A 16,534-nucleotide genomic window follows, 5' to 3' on the forward strand; every position below is an offset into this window, starting at 1 on the left:
TGGTACTAGTTCTCAGCTCCTGGCAGCCAGATGCAGAACTAAGTGTCTATAGACTGGCTGCTCTAGATTGTGCTTCCCAGATTGGTCCTAGTGTGGCTGAATCTTAAGCTTCTTGACCTGTCTTCTCAGAGAGAACTTCTGTTCTCTCAGAGCCACAGATAGGGACCAGGCCCTCCTCATGCTGGCAGTTCTGCAGTTGTCAGAGGGCACTGAAGAGGTTCCAAGATACAGGAAAGTGCAGGACAGTATAGGTCCCCACCAAGATGCAAGCAGCAGCCAGAAAAGCTGCTGGGAGTCTCAGGTACCACTTTTACCAAACCTCTGGGCTCTGCTGAAATGGCTCCCACCAGTGGCAGAGATTACTGACTACTTACTGCTGAAAAAATATGGCTCCTGCCTGCTGTTTTGCGCTGATGTCCCAAGCTTGAAGACTAGGGAACATTGTACCTGTGAGTCCCCTCAGACTCTCTGCCATATCTCTGAGCTGTGTTTTATGTCCAGGTCATGTTTCTTGCTTAGCCCCGACAGATTTCAAAAGATCCATGGCTGCCCCCAGGAGAGTTTAAAAGCATATCTGTCTGCTTTGCTGTGGGGGATTTGGGGGGTGGAGGGGTGGGGTGGGCACAGTTTTCATTAGGTTTACAAAGAAGTCCTCCGTTCAGAAAGGCAACTCCAGAAATATCTTGAGGGTCTTCCTGCCATGGGTGCAGGCTGAAGTTCAGTCAGGTGTTGTGGGCAGGATGAAATTGGGGAGGACTTTCTCTTGTCCCCATTTTCACAATTCACAATTAGTTGACACCCAACCCAGCTTTTTTCAAATGGCCTTTGAGCTCTCAGGTAGATAGTGGACACTAAGTGCTACTTGGCTCCCTGGTGTTCCATATAATCGTCAATCTTCACAGTCCAACGGTGGCTCAATAAGGCGCCTATTACTCTTACCCTGATTCATGGATATGAAAACTTAGGTGACCCGACCCATCATCCCTCATGGTAAATAACAGTTAGTGGGTAGGCCTTCAACAGGAAGTCTCTGATCCTATGATAGGAACCAGTGCCAGAGCTCCTTGTGTCCTTTTTAATTAAGCATTTGGGCTAACAGAAATAGAAGGTCTTGTTTACCATTAAGGAGGCTTTGAGGGTGCACAGGGGTGGGTTTGCCCTGGCTACTGAGCAGGCTCATTCTGATGGTTCCAGAATGGGGTCAGCTGTGCCTTAAGTTTAGTGCCAGGCCAGAGTAACCATTTTGCTCACCTGCTTGGCTAGGCTCGTTGTCAGAGAAGTTATTTTGAATGCATTCTGTCTACCTGCCTGAGATAGACGCAGTCTCTAGGCTTTGTTCTTTTGCATGTTCTTCGCCACTATGGGGATGAATTTCGGCTGGTGTTGGTGTCTGGACTACTTCTGCACATTAACCCTGTAACTATCCCTTTCTGAATGATCCCACTGGTTGGTGTTGCTCTTAGAGGACTGCTGTCTGAGGCCCAAGTAGTCCACCTGTTACTGAACTGGATCCTGGTCCCTGATAGGTTAGAACAACAAGATGTCAACTACTTTGCATTGAGTTACTGGAGACAAGACAGACCTGCCACACAGCCAGGCAGGTGAAACCACCGGGCTGCTTTTAGTAAACTTGGGTAAGCCAGTAAGCAGCACCTCCCGAGGACCAGTGGCACTGAACTTGGCATTTGCTCTTGAGACTTCTGAACCTTTGAAGTTCTTACAGGAAGTTCTTAGACCTGTGTCTGCTAAGTGTGGAGAAGCTATGATCCTTATAACACTTTTAGTGACTAACAGAAAGCTAATGGAACCCTGACCTCTCTGTCTTCCTTTGTGAGAGCTTCACCTGTCAGTGTAGCCTGAGTGAAGCACTTCCTGTCACCTCTGTTGCTTCAGAAACGCCAACTTAGCAATAGAGAACCAGCTATATACAGAGGTTGTCCAGGCTCCTGGTCTCATCATGTCTTGGCAGCATCTCTGTCAAGCAGCTATAGCAAGTGCCTCCTGTTTCTCATGCTAACTACTCTGCTTAGAGCCCTACAAACGTATATACCATGCATGCCAATCTGGCCTCATACAGCCAGCCCTCCCACTATCCTGGGGCCTTGAAGTTCTCTAGCCAGTTAGAGTGCTCTCAGCCCAGGAAGAAACAGTGGCCCTGGGGCTGTGGGTGTCCAGATCTCCCTGCAGCAGTCTAGCTGTGCAGGATGTCTTGGCTGCACTTAAAAAGTTTTCCCTCTACTTGGCAGTTAGCAGCTGCTTAGCTTACTGCTCTCACCGTCAGTCCTCAGCTCAGCCTGTATGGGCACAGCAAGCTAACTGGCACCAGTCTTCTAACAATACTAAATGTAGAGGCACAGCACCAGAAGTCCTCCTGGCTGCCCTTGCCCTCTTACCTCCCTTGAGGAAAGGAACTCTTAAGGTAGATTTGTAGTGACCCCTGAAAAGAGAGGTTCCTGGGTTCTAGCCCATATTCTTCCTCTTGCTTATTAGAGATTTTAATTTTCTGATAGGGACCTTTATCACTTCCTCTTAGCTCCACACCACTGGTTCAGAATGCATGCCACGCCCACCCTCATTGTGAGGGAGTAGGATGTCCCTAGGAGAGCAGGCCTCAGGTTTGGTGAGAAGAGACCATCCTCCCAGCAGGTTTAAGTCAGCTCTCATACCCCAGGTATACAGCCTAAGCCTTCTACCTAATCCCACAAGGTGACTCTTTAGGCTATGGAGTAATTATGGGTTTCCTCTCTTCAGCCATTACCTTGGGGTTTGCTGCTTTAAATCTTAGATAACTTTGATTTATCATGATTTGAATTTTGAAAGCAGTCTTTTTCTGTTCATTCATTTCCCAGCCTTATTTTCTTTCAGGTCTTGCCCTCTCCACCCTCTGCTGTGTTCGCGCCTCCTCCACCCGCTTCGCTTCCATCTCAGCTCCGTCGTCCCAGCCACAGATCGCCTGACAAGGCCGCTGGCCTTTCACATGAAATCAACTGCTTTGTTTTATTTTGATTTTGATTCTTTTTAATGTTAGCAGAAACTGTTAATTCATGGGCTTTTATCTTGCTAAAATTTGAACATCCTACTGTGGGTTGCATTGTAACTAGAGGGTGCCATGTGTGTGGAGGTGGTGGTGGTCCTTGATTGTGTCTGACTCAGGGAGGTTACCAAGGTGTATGAGTCCAATGTTGGGGCAGGACCAGTGCAGGCCCAGTGTGGAAGGGTTCTATGGCTGTTCCAGCCCAGCATGAATGGGGGGAAAATGGAGCTCAAGTAGACTGAATCTGTGCCCTAAGTCCTATCAGTACTGTATAAACAGTGCCTCACATGCTTAAGAGGAAGGCTAACACTGGAGCCCAGTGAGGTAGGCCAGGTGTGCAAGTCGACTACAGGAGCCCCTGCTGGACTTGAGATGCAGTCCACCTTGGGAACAGGGAGACTCGGGTTCAGCAGCTTCATGTCCTCTTTTGTAGGAGGTCCCAGGTAATTGAGAAATTTGAGGCCTTGGACATTGAAAAGGCAGAGCACATGGAAACCAACATGCTGATTCTGACCACTCCATCCAGTGACACTCGTCAGGGCCGCAGTGAGAGACGGGCCATCCCTAGAAAGCGGGTGAGCTCTAGTGTGGGACGAAGTGGGGCCTTTGGCAGCATGGTTTGGGTCTGGGGAACACATTGCCCTACATGCTCTAAGTCCCGTATATACCAAGGACATGTTTCTCCTGGGCCTCCACTCTTTGTTCTCTTCCAGTTAGCCTCTTGAGCACCAACCCATCCTCTACATCTCCCTCCTACAGCATTAGCCTTCTGTGCCACAAGATGCTTCAGTGAGGTTTAAATCCCAGTTGTAACTAGCGCAATTTCTTCCAGTGAGGCCACCCAGGAGCAAAGTTGAATCTGATACCTTCTTTTCTCCTTTTGTTTTTGGAGTGGCAAGCTGTACCCTCATTTCTCTGCTTGGCCCACAAAGTCCATCAGACCCCAGCGGTCCTCCTCCTCCTAGACTCCTCCAGCCTTTGCCCACCTGCCTCTTCTGTGGCCTGCTATACCCAAGCTCTTCTTTCCAGTTTCTTTGTTGCTCATGAGGTCTCTGCTGTCTTTCTTCTGTAACTTGAGAAGCTGCAAAATTGGGTGGGGCCAGTAGAGTGATAACCAGGCATCTAAAGAAAAGGCTGCTCCACTGACCAAAGCCAGGACATGGGTCACCCGGAACCTGCTGTGGGGCCTAGACAGCACTGCCCTACTCAAGGAGGGATGAACTACCCAACTTGTTGCCCCCATACTTGACCAAGCTGCATTGAGCTATACTGATGGGTGGCTGCTCTCTGCCACAGGACTTTGCCAGCGAAACCCCCACAGCTCCTCTCTCAGATGCTTGTCCCCTGTCTCCACACCGAAGAGCCAAGTCATTGGACAGGAGGTCCACAGAATCCTCCATGACGGTGAGCCCAGGCCATGTGCCAAGTTCTCTGGAGATCTGTGCCACTACCACTGCTACTTTTGGCCACTCTGGGCCTCTGTCCATTTATATCTATATGTCCACACTGGCCCGCCCTCTGTACCACCCTCATGCCTGTGAGTGCCCACCCACTGGTCTGCAGCACATTGGAGACTGACCATCCTTCCCCTCCGGGACCCACAGGACTGGGGGCTGTGGCACTCTTGAGTAGCAGCACATGGAGGTCTCTGTGCACAGGAAGGTGCACAGGGCCACTGCAGGTGTAAAGCCCCAACTTGACCTCTACTGTCTTGCTTTTGGTGTTTATTTTTGTGGCACTTCGGAACAGGCTCCATGTTATATTGACAAATTTGTCCCATTTGAGGGCGTGTACAGGAATGAAGCTGCAGACAAACTTCGGCCTGGTTCCTCAACACAGTCTACAGCCTTCCAGGAGACACGGCCCACTCACCAGTTCTCATCCCCCAGCCAGAGCAGTTTCTCTATCAACTCAGCTGGTAGCCACTATTCCTGGCAACCACCAGAGACCCAGAGAGAAAAGACCCACAGGGACCAACCTCCACCATTCCTTAAGGCAGGCACAACAATGATAACCACAGCAAAAATTTTAAGAATCTTTCATAGAGCGGCAGCTCAGCAGGGGTCCAGAAAGGCACTGAGCGGGCCTTCATCCCAAAGTCTCATGAAGCAACAACTGTGTACCATCGAAAAGGGATTTCCCTTTGTACAGGTCTCAGGGCTGGAGCATCCTAAAGTTTATCTCCATCTCTGTTGGTTCTTCAAACACTTCTTGCAGAAGGAAGTCTTGTGAAGCATGGGTTATAGGAAGGCTCCACAAAGGGAAGCCTCATCTTACTGTGTTCAGTTGTGGCATGGCAAAAGCCTGCTGTGGTCTCTCCACAATGGAGCAGGAACTCCCAGGATGCCTGTCCTGGTTGGTGTCACTTCTCTGGATCAATCCCTGTCCTTGAGAGACATCAAAACCAGTTTCTGAGCAGGACAACTGTGGAGAAGACCTGAGAGCACTGGGGACCACAGAAGGGGTGGCTGGGGTCTTCAAAGTCTGTCCTTCCGGGTATACTTTAGCAGACGATAACTTTGTCCCCAGCGGAATGCAGTCTGCTCCCCAGTAGAGCCAGCCCCCACTCAGGTCTGTTGATGGTCCTTGACCTACCTTCCTGTGTAGAGAAGAAAACTGAACTTCTTCCTGGTATAAGAGTAACCTTAAAGTTGGGCAAGGTCGCCGCTGTTGTTTTGTCTACCCCAGACATGGTTTTGTCTCTCAGGCTTCTGGCCCTCAGTCCTGCAGTCTCAGCAGGAGCCTTTGGATTCTCCTTTCAACTGTTACTGCAGGTGTCCCCATGTACTTAGGTGCCTATGCTATGCCCCAAGGCAGAATGAGTGCAAGCCCTGAATAAGCCAGAATAGAGACCTCAGAGCAGCCAGCACCCTGTGCTGCTAGGCCCAGGTTTGTCCCTACTACTTCCTCAGGGACAAATGCCTCTGGGCAGCAACACTGGGGCAAGAGAGCGGGCAGGCTTCTCTGGTAGGTGGTAGAAACTGTCTGGCACTGCTTCATCTATATGAAAACAACCCTGTTGTGCACACTTGTCCATCACTGGGAACCCAGATGGCTTCCCTTGAGCTATTCTTTTTTTCTTTCTCAGCCTGACCTGCTGAATTTCAAGAAAGGCTGGCTAACCAAGCAGTATGAGGATGGCCAGGTGAGTGTGTGTGTACATTCCGAGGCCTGGAGGACTGGGGAGCAGATGCAAGTCCCAGCTTGTCTTGTCCCTGGTGGGGTTGTGAGCCCTGATTCATGCCCTTGGCCTGCAGACATCCTACAACATCCTGCAGTTCCAGCTCCTGCCTATGGTTGCTCCTAAAAATTCTCTTAAAGAGTCTATGCTTCCTCAGAGGCAGAACAGCTAGCCTATGGCTGTGGGGCTGGCTTGCGTTTCCATACAAGGTAGCTATATATGGGCAGACACATAAGGCTGCAAAATCCTTGGGTTAGAACATCTCAGTTTTAAGGGCACCATTAGGTACTGAGAATTATGAATATTATCAAGTCCAAACAGGAAGAATTTGCAAGCCTCACCTTGACCAGAAGCATGTTAGGCCCTTGGCCTTAGAAGCCCATAAAAACCCAATCTTCTATCCTAGCTCCTTTTGCCTTTGGGAGACTGTGCCAAAGCATCCCCTCTTTCTCCTTCTTCCACCATATTTTATGCCCTTGGCCTTACCTGAAGACTCGAATTCCCTTGCTCAGAATGAAGATTGGGACTTTCGCAGGTTAGTTTGTACCTGCTGGCACAGTGGGGCTCACACTGGTATATCAGCCAAGTGGTTGTGCCTCTCAGCACTCTTTTCACAGCCACCTTTCTGTGTGATGGACCCAGAAGAACTGTCTTCAGTCTCTGAAGTTAGGACGGAGGCCTGCAAAGCACCAGTCACCAACCACACACTAGGGCACAGAGCTGGCCAAGGCCCACTACTCTCCACTGCCTCATTGCTGGAGTGCATCTTAACAGGGCCTCCCCGAGGCCATGAGCGCATGGCTGCCTGCCAGAACAGTCTGTTGCCTGCTTTACCTGTGCTCTCCAGGGTGCCTAGACTCAGCTGGGGTCAGGGAGGGGCATCAGGCATGTTTGCAGGGTAGTTGGATGTTTATCTTTCTCTCCCTTAGTGGAAGAAACACTGGTTTGTCCTGGCAGATCAGAGCCTGAGATACTACAGGGATTCCGTGGCTGAGGAGGTGAGAACACTACAAGGCATAAGTGGCATCTAAAAGTCCAGGGCTGAAGTCTGTGAAAAGGTAGCCTACTGCCTTGGGTGTCATAGTCTCAGTATACTGGCACAGTACATGCAGATGGACCAGCTTTGATGGCAGACTGTTGCCCTCCTCAGACATTATGGTCATCCTCTGAGGACTTGAGTTAGGTATCCTGATGCAGTGGGCTTTGACTACTTTGTTTTCTATATTCTTTTAAGAACAGTGAAGTTGGGCTGGAGAGATGGCTCAACAGTTAAGAGCATTTGGTTTTGTAGAGGATCTGGGTTTCTGCACCTACATAATGGCTCACTACCATCTGTAACTCCCAATTCCAAGGAATCTGATGTCCTTTTCTGACTCCACAGGCTCCAGGTACACATGTGATACACAGGCATTCACACATGTAAAATATTCATACAAATAAATCGAAAAAATAAAAGAACAATGAAGTTAGTACTCTGGGTGAACTCAGGTCTAGTTTTGTCTTTGGTCTCCAACTTTAAGATTGTGGTAAATTGAGTCACTAGACAGGTAAACTTATGTCTTGGTCTGCCTTGTTGTGGTAGAGGAACTTATATTTAAGAAATCATTTCTTGTGTGTGTATTAGGACATGGGGGGGCACTTATGCCATGGACACTTAATCAAGGAACAAGTCGTCTCCTACCATGGTGGTCCCGGGGACTGACTTGGCAGCAGGTGCTTTACCAAATGAGCCATTTCTTCACCACTCCTAGAAGACCAACCAGAAGGAGCTCTTTCCTCCTGTACCTACCAAAAAGTCTTTTGAACAACCTGGCAGATCTATGTCCTGCGTTTTCCCTGCTAACTCCATCTGGGGTCCTTCAGAACCACCATCCATCTCCACGAATCTCACATTTGCCATTCCATGCTCTTATAATTTGGAAGAGAAAAAAGAAAAAGAAAAAGCATCTCTCGGCTGGTTTATGTATTTAAATTCTTGAGATCAGCCTCCAAGGCCTAAAGAGGAGGCTGTTGATGAGATAGGCAGGTGGTAAGCTCTGAGCAAGGGTGGACCTAGTACTCAAAACTTTGGTTTTATGTGTACCACAGCATGGTATAGAGGTCAACTTGTAGGAGTTGCCTCCTCCTACCAAGTAGGTTTCAGGAATTGAACTCAGATCATCAGCACCTTTACCAGCTGAAACTCTCTCTCTGGCCTCTAGAGAAGTATCAGTGAAATGTGTTGTGAAAGTCAAGACTGCTAGCAGGAACTGTGTTGATAAAACACTGATGGCACAAAAGCAGAAGCAGAGAAAACTGCCAGTGCCTTGACAACAGGCCAAAGTCAGATTGTACCAACAGTCAATGAGCTTGTACCGCTCTACAGTTAATGGTTTTTAAAACAATAAAATAGGTTCCTTGGTACTTTTAAGTTGCAGCTTTTGAATGCCATTCTCTTTGGTGTTTTTTTTTTTGAACTTTTATTATTACTATGTTTGTGTGTGTGCGTGTGTACATGATCTTCTAATGTGGATCTACACATGCCACAGCTCTCTTGTGAACATCTGAGGGTAACTGTGAAGTTGATTCTTTCCTACTACTTTAAATGTGTTCTAGGGATGGAACTCGGTCACCAGGCTTGTGTGGGGAACACCTTTATTGAACATCCCCTTTTTAATGTTCTTTAAGTGGGAAATGTCCATCAAGTCATTGAGCTGCATACCAAAGCCTTACTGGAGAAAATCCTGAGTTACCAATTGAACTAGCCTCTTTGTGGAATATTATTTGAAGAAACAGCTGACAAATAAGCTCTGTCACTCAATTTTGACAGTTTGACAGGCATTTTCATGAAAATAAACCAGGAATCTATTCCTTCAAGGACAGTTTGTTGCCAGTAATGAATAGAGTTCAAGCTTTCAAAACAAACAAACAAACAAACAAAAAACCAATTTGGGTTGGAGAGTTAGGTCAGCACTTAAGAGAACTTACTCCTCTGACACAAGACCACACAAGGTGGTTGCTACAGTTTCAGGGGAGCCAATGAAGGCCACCTATTAGCAGGTGCTACTCACCCATAGTACACATACAGGCATAGAGATAAAACATTCACACATAGAAAAAGAAATATTTTCAAAGAAAAACCTAGTCTAGGCACAATGACACATATCTGTTGTTTTTGCTGCTCAATACACTGAAGTAGGAGAACCACTTGAATCCCAAGAATTTGAGACTAACCTATGTAGTATTCAGAGACTGTGACACAAGGAAAGAGTGAGAACGTTGGGGGGTTTATATCATTATCCTAACAGCTCCTCTTTATCTGCAAACTCTGCTGGTGAAATATCAGTGCTTTAACAGATTTGCTCCTGCAGAAAAACTGGGTAGATGTTTGATATTGTCTGTGACCAATTATAAAGTTACAGAACATGCCTGGCAAAAGAAATGTTTAAAGGGTAGAAGAGCCATGATTTCATTGTTAACAGCACAGAAAATTCACTTGATAGGACTGCAAATTCCACACTGCAGTTAAGCTTTCAGACACGACTACTCATCAAGGCGGACCAGCCAGCCGATTCCTTGAAAATTCTTCCTTTCCCATCTCTGTGTTAGACCACTTTCTCTTCATATATGTGAGCCAAAATGGTACATGAAAAGCTGACTGCAGAAGTCTAGCATCTTCTCCAGAGTTAGGCATGGAGACTTGCAGAAATGTAAACACTGCCACTCTAAACAGTGAATGTGGATCATATTTTGATTAAGTATATTTTAATTTTAACATGAAGTGGATTTAGTATGTGATTCAAATTAACTTTAAACTTTGAGTGCTCCTCTCCAACTTCCCCAGTGCCCAAATTGTAGATGTAAACCACCACACCTGGCTTTTATTAAAGTTTTCCTTAAGTGAATAAATCATGTTTAAAATGTGTATTTTTATACTTTTTTTTTCTTTTTCTATTTTTCGGAGCTGGGGACCGAACCCAGGGCCTTGCGCTTGCTAGGCAAGCACTCTACCACTGAGCTAAATAAATCCCCAACCCCATTTTTATACATTTTAATAGGTGAACTTAACCTAGACAAAACTCTCAATTAAGAGTGTGTCTTAGTTTGTGTATCCTAGTTTGATTTTGTTGCTGTGATAGACACAATGGCCAGCAGTGATTGAAGAGGACAAGGACAGGGTTTATTTCATTGTACACGCTATAATCCACCACAAAGTGTAGTCGGGTCAGGGACAGGAGGCAGGCACTGAAGCAGAGATTTCGGAAGAACACTGCTGACTGGCTTGTTCTCTATGCCTTACTCAGTTTGTTTTTCTTATACCACCCAGGACCACCTGCCCTGGGGTCAAAATGCCCATAGTGGGCTAGGCCCTTCCACACCAATCAAGAAAATGCCCTACCAAACTTTCCTGTAGGCAATCTGATGAGGCAATATCTCAATTAAGGCTTTTTGTTTTTTTGGTTTTTTTTTTTTTTCAGATGACCCTAGTGTATGTCACATTGACATAAATCTAGCCAGCATAGAGGGTCTCCTTTTTAGGCATATAAAAGGATTTTAATAAGAAAGCATTTGGGGATTACTGGTGTAGAAAGTCTTTGGCTAGATACATAGAGAAATGGTGGTATAGACACCCCAAGAGATGGCACTTGTAGGACAGTTGGTCATGGTCTAGCCTGTGAAGATATTCAGTGGAAGCATGCTCACTCAGACTTCCTCTCTCCTAAGTCTCCTCACGCCTCTCATTTTTCTCTGCAGGCAGCTGACCTAGATGGAGAAATTAACTTGTCCACTTGCTATGATGTCACTGAGTATCCAGTCCAGAGAAACTATGGCTTTCAGATACATGTGAGTCTGGGGATGGATGGAGTTGACCAGCAGGGTTATATCTTAGCACATGTGGTCAGGATTCCATCTTCCCTGTTAATCATCTGGCTGCTGACCATGTACTCCTGATAAATGGTATGGACAAAAATTGGGTTTCTGCATCTTTTTGCCCTGGGGCTTTTTAAAGGTTCTGTGGCAGAGATTGCTCTTTTCTTTTTTTTTTTTTTTTTTTTTCCGGAGCTGGGGACCGAACCCAGGGCCTTGCGCTTGCTAGGCAAGCGCTCTACCACTGAGCCAAATCCCCAGCCCCTTTTTCTTTTCTTTTTATATTGGAGTGTTGGACCATGGAGCGATGAAGACTGGGGAGTAAGAGATTAGGGCTGCTGGCATCAGGCTAAGGGATTTCTAGTACATTTGCCTTCTTCAGTGAGGCTTCATAGTGGTTGTAGTCGACTGGGTTACTCTCCTTTTATTTGGTATCCATCTCTAAGCCCAGGTTCACAGTTATTGTTCTTCCTGATGTGGGAATCTGTCCCTTACATCATCCCTTCGCTATCACTAACAAATGGGGGTCCTAGGCAGACCACGTTAGCTCTCTAGTCACCCAGAATTCTGGACATGTACCGTGTACCTGTGTGGAGGCCATGGAGGCTGGGCCACCACTCTCTCTGTTCCCGGCCAGTTTTGTGCCCTTTTCCCTAGGGCTAACCAAGCTTTTTGAGGAGAGGAACACACGTGATCATCTATCTATGTGCCAGCAACTAGCAAGTGTGTACTCCCTTGTTTCGGGGACACCCAGTTCACCTCTCCCCAAGGTGTGGCCCTGTTACTTTGCCTGTCTCTAGCTGGTCATACAACATTCCTTGGAAATTCACCTAGCCTAGCCCTCTTCCTTTTGGGGCTTTGTTTACTTTGGAGATGGAGGTAGCAGTCACCCCAATGGGCTAACCACTGATGGTTAGTATTTTTTGTGTGTGTGTGTGTGTGTAGACCAAGGAGGGTGAGTTCACCCTGTCGGCCATGACATCTGGCATACGACGGAACTGGATCCAGACCATTATGAAACATGTGCTCCCAACATCTGCCCCAGATGTGACCAGGTAAGATGGAGGTCTTGCTAATTGCCCTAGGGTACCTGCCATTCCCTGAGGCCTGAGCCCAATTACACTACAACATGAATTCCTTTCCTCCTTCTGGATACATGTCCCCGTGATTTTTTTGTTTTTCTTCTCTGTTTGCCTTTCTTCTATTGAGCTGACCTGAGAAGCCACACGTGTCACTCTTATGCGGAGGTTTTTGTCAGCAGAGTTTAGCCCTCAGACTGGGTTCAGGCTTCACTGTGGGCTTTTTCTGGTAGCTGCACCCCAGCTGTGGGTGAGAGCAGAGTTTTGCTTTATCTCCATTGTAGTTTCTTTTGCACTATTGTTTTTCACTTTCTCATCAGAGTTCTTCATCCTTCTAGTTGTTATAGACTCAAGAGATGTTTCTGTCTCAGTGAGTCCTGAAGCCCACATTTGAAAACTCTGTTCTCTCCTGTGTACACAACATGCTATTGTGTGTATTTCTTGGACCATGCTCTGTGCCTCTCCTTTCTATTCTGAAGATTCTAGATCTACCAGTGTTCATCGCAGGCAGGTAGGACATCGCAGATGTGCCGTATGTGGCAAGTCTCAACTGTGCTTCATCCAGGTTTCATCCTGAGCATTTTGTGCCTCTCTTGGTTCATGTTGCTGCCAAGTATGGTTTTGGGATCAGAGGTTTTGGTGTGTGTCAGTCAAAGGGTACTGGCCTGTGACAGCATTAGCTATACGCATTCTTGCCTCAAACTTTATTTTTCTGGCTGGTTGTATTTCTTGATAAATGAGAAGGAAAGGGAACCTGAACTCTTGTCTTCAGTCCCCTTTCAGGGATTGTCACACAGACATTTCTTTACTCATCAGCAAACAGTGTACTGATTTCTGCATTATAGAACCAGTAGGTCTGCAAGGCCTACTTTTTTTTTTTTTTTTTTTTTTTTTTTCCGGACCTGGGGACCGAACCCAGGGCCTTACGCTTCCTAGGTAAGCGCTCTAACCACTGAGCTAAATCCCCAGCCCCCAAAAGATTTATTTATTTTTATTTATATGAGTACACTGTAACTGTCTTCAGACACACCAAAAGAGGGCATCAGATCTCATTACAGTTGGTTGTGAGCCACCATGTGGTTGCTGGGATTTGAACTCAGGACCTCTGGAAGAGCAGTCAGTGCTCTTAACCACTGAGCCATCTCTCCAGCCTAAGGCCTACTTTTATCCATAAAATTGTCCTCTGCCATTCTCAAGAACTGTGCTAGGGGGCTAGAGAGATGGCTGCTCTTTCCGAGGACCTAGGTTCGAGGCTCTGCACCCACTGAATTCCAGGAGATCCAACATCCTTTTCTGTCCCCCATAGGCACTATGTGTACATGGTACACAGATGTGTGTGCAGACAAAACACCCATACACATAAAAAAAATTTAAATTTAAAATGTCTTTTAAAAAGAACTATTGAGAAACAAGCAGTGTACCTCCCTACCTCCAAGGTCCCTCCAGTCAAGAGAAGAGCGTGTAGTACAAAGCCTTATAGCAAAGTGAAAGAAACTTGAGCCGCTCTTCTCAGGCAGCATGCAGATGGAGGGTCATGGCTAGAGGGAATTAGTGTGTGGTGCTAGTGCCAAGAACATTCATGTGCACATGTTTATGGTGTGTTCCATAGAAGGACATAGAGACCCTGTATCTCTTGCATACACTGGCCTTCCTGGCTAGAATCTACTTTATAATTAATGTGTCTTCGAGCTGATATGGTGTCCTACACCCACTTATTTTTAACCATGTTGTTCTGTTGGCCATCAGAAGGTATCAGAGGCAAGGACAGCAGTGTCAGAACTCTCTTATTTCTGTCATTCTGTCTGTGGTGAGGATGTCTCACAATGCTGCCATCTTCCCCAGGGGCTATCTGTTGGGAATTCTGTCCCTGTTCCCAGATGTCACTTTCAACTCCCCACACAGACCTGAGACTTCACCACCCTGGGTGGTTCTGCTTTTTCCTGTACAAGGATCTCCCTGTATTGCCCAGGTTGGCCTCCCCCTCTGCCATCCTGCCCAGCCTACCACGTGCTGGGTTCTATAGGCAGCCCATGTTGGGACTCATTTTCAGTGGATGTCTGTGAGCTGCCTGTGGGCACTAGAAACCAAGCCGGGAGCTCTGCAAGAGCAGGGTGTGCTCTTAACCACTGCGCACTGACTCAGCCCCTTTCCACTCATTTTTATTTGCATGTTTGCATGATCTTAAACTGGACCCTTGCTGATCCCACTGCTCTAGAGCATTTGATCTTTGTTTAAATACTTGTGTTTCTTAGTGTGGGGTGTGTAGAGGGGCATGGTTTCACAGCACACTTTTGGAGGTCAGGGGACAAGTTTGCTTGTTTGTTTGTGTACATGTGCCTTGGCTTTTGTACACTTTTGGAGGTCAGAAAATAATTCGTAGGAGTTGGTTCTCTCCTTCGACCATGTGGATTCCAGGGAGAACCCAGGTCCTGGACTGGGTTTGGTAGCAAGTGTCCCTACCTACTGAGCCACCTCACTGGCCCCAGAACTTTGGCTTTTGCTGTTTGCTTCTAGAACAGGTGACTCAAGGTTAATGGGAGTCACTTTCTCTTTTGTCTGACGTCCCTTTGGCAATCTCCTTGTTGGTCCTGGCATAAATACAAGTGCTCCCTGGCTCTTTCCCCTTGGGCCATCCTATCATCAAGTCACTTCTGATTCTGTTAAGACTTGAACAAGAACAGAGCTGTCTAGCAATCACTGGGACTTAAGCCCAGGAAGCCCAGATAGGCCCTTTCCATGTTGCCAATAGTGATGTCTTAACCCTCTCTCCTGCTTGAGTGGAAACCTCTCCAGAAATCTTCCTTGGGGAAGAGGCAAATATTCTTCAAGCTAACCAACTACCAACTTATTTCCTGTTATCTCTGTGTGGTTTGAAGGACTAACAAGATTGATCTGTGTGGCTGTGTCCCCTAGTCACTTCCTTCCTCAAAGTAGTGGGCATTATGCTACCTTCCACCTGAATGTGTGGGCTTATGACTACCTGAGTCACTTGTCCCCTTGATCCACAGATAGTAACAGCCTCACTCTGACCTATCTGTCATGCCTGGAGCCAGAGTAAGTTTTGAAATCAAGAGGGTGTCTCTCCTGTTTACTGAAATCCCTGAGCCCTTCAGAGAAGGGCTAGTTCTCATTCTGTCATTACATAGCGTAGGGTTGCTTCATAACCAACCTCACCAAGGGTCTGAACAGTGGACGGGCCCTTCTCTCCCCTAGGACTTATAAAAGTCCATTGGTTTTATCCCTGTCATCCACAATAGGACTGCCATGACATTCCCTGCATACAGTGATACTCCATTGAAAGGATGAAAACTGAAGTCTCAGGAATAGCTGAGGCTCTTTCCCCTTCCCATCCCCATCAACTAGGTTTCAGTTCTCCAAGGGAGGACCAAGTACATGTGGAACAGTCTTCCCTCTACTTAGAAGCCACTTGGAGGATCAGAGCGGGTGTGTGGGCTGGCCAGCCCTGTGACCCCCTAAAGTGTCCAAGCTCCCTGACAGGTCCTGGTGTTTTCTTACTGCCCTGCAGCTCATTGCCTGAGGGAAAGAATAAAAGCACATCTTTTGATACCTGCTTAAGGCCAAGTGAGAAGCAAGAAGCTGAGCCAGGAGAACCAGATCCTGAGCAGAAGAAAAGCCGTGCACGAGAGCGGAGGCGGGAGGGTCGCTCCAAGACCTTTGACTGGGCTGAATTCCGCCCCATCCAACAGGCCCTGGCTCAAGAAAGGGCCAGCACTGTTGGGTCTTCTGATTCTGGTGACCCTGGGTGTCTGGAAGCCGAGCCAGGTGAGCTGGAGCGTGAACGAGCTCGACGGCGAGAAGAACGCCGCAAGCGCTTTGGGATGCTGGACACCAATGATGGACCAGGAATGGAGGATACAGCCCTACGTATGGACATTGACCGGAGCCCAGGGCTGCTGGGAACCCCTGACCTCAAGACACAGAATGTCCATGTGGAAATTGAGCAGCGGTGGCACCAAGTGGAGACCACCCCTCTCAGGGAGGAGAAACAGGTGCCCATTGCCCCTCTGCACCTATCCTTAGAGGACAGAAGTGAGCGGCTCTCCACACATGAGCTCACCTCTCTGCTAGAGAAGGAGGTAATGTGGGGCAGCTCCCTTCCTGCATGTAAAAAATTGTTCAATGAAAGCACATCTTCTTTGTACTGTGGTAGACAGAATAGGGGTGTGGCCAGGAGCTATGGTGAGATCCAGTTGCACAGGCATTAGATAGAGGCACTCTAACATCTTGGTACAGAACCATAGAAGCTAGCCCCTGTGTTATAGCATCAGATGTGTTCATTTACATCTGTACATATATTTGTGTCACTAGTGAATTCTATGACTGAAGAAGTTACAGGATGAATCTTTAATCCAAAAGCCTTGAATGCTTCAA

At 47.2% G+C, this 16,534-nt stretch overlaps 1 protein-coding gene across 25 annotated transcripts in view; it reads left to right on the forward strand.

Annotated features, from left to right (window-relative positions):
* Mprip (myosin phosphatase Rho interacting protein) overlaps nt 1-16,534 on the forward strand; it is a 119,917-nt gene that overhangs the window by 76,211 nt on the left and 27,172 nt on the right. For 12 of the 25 annotated variants that reach the window (XM_006246424.5, XM_063268288.1, XM_006246431.5 and 9 more), the window contains exons 8-14: nt 3,468-3,609; nt 4,331-4,438; nt 6,123-6,179; nt 7,145-7,213; nt 10,950-11,039; nt 12,009-12,118; nt 15,669-16,239. In XM_006246424.5, coding sequence (XP_006246486.1) covers nt 3,468-3,609; nt 4,331-4,438; nt 6,123-6,179; nt 7,145-7,213; nt 10,950-11,039; nt 12,009-12,118; nt 15,669-16,239 — 1,147 coding nt within the window. Of the gene's footprint in view, nt 1-615; nt 3,024-3,467; nt 3,610-4,330; nt 4,439-6,122; nt 6,180-7,144; nt 7,214-10,949; nt 11,040-12,008; nt 12,119-15,668; nt 16,240-16,534 lie in introns of those variants that run through there. The other 13 variants (XM_063268291.1, XM_063268295.1, XM_006246427.5 and 10 more) reach the window with 5 other exon arrangements.

Source organism: Rattus norvegicus, chromosome 10 (genome assembly GCF_036323735.1).
Source record: "Rattus norvegicus strain BN/NHsdMcwi chromosome 10, GRCr8, whole genome shotgun sequence".
NCBI classification, from domain to species: Eukaryota; Metazoa; Chordata; class Mammalia; order Rodentia; family Muridae; genus Rattus; species Rattus norvegicus.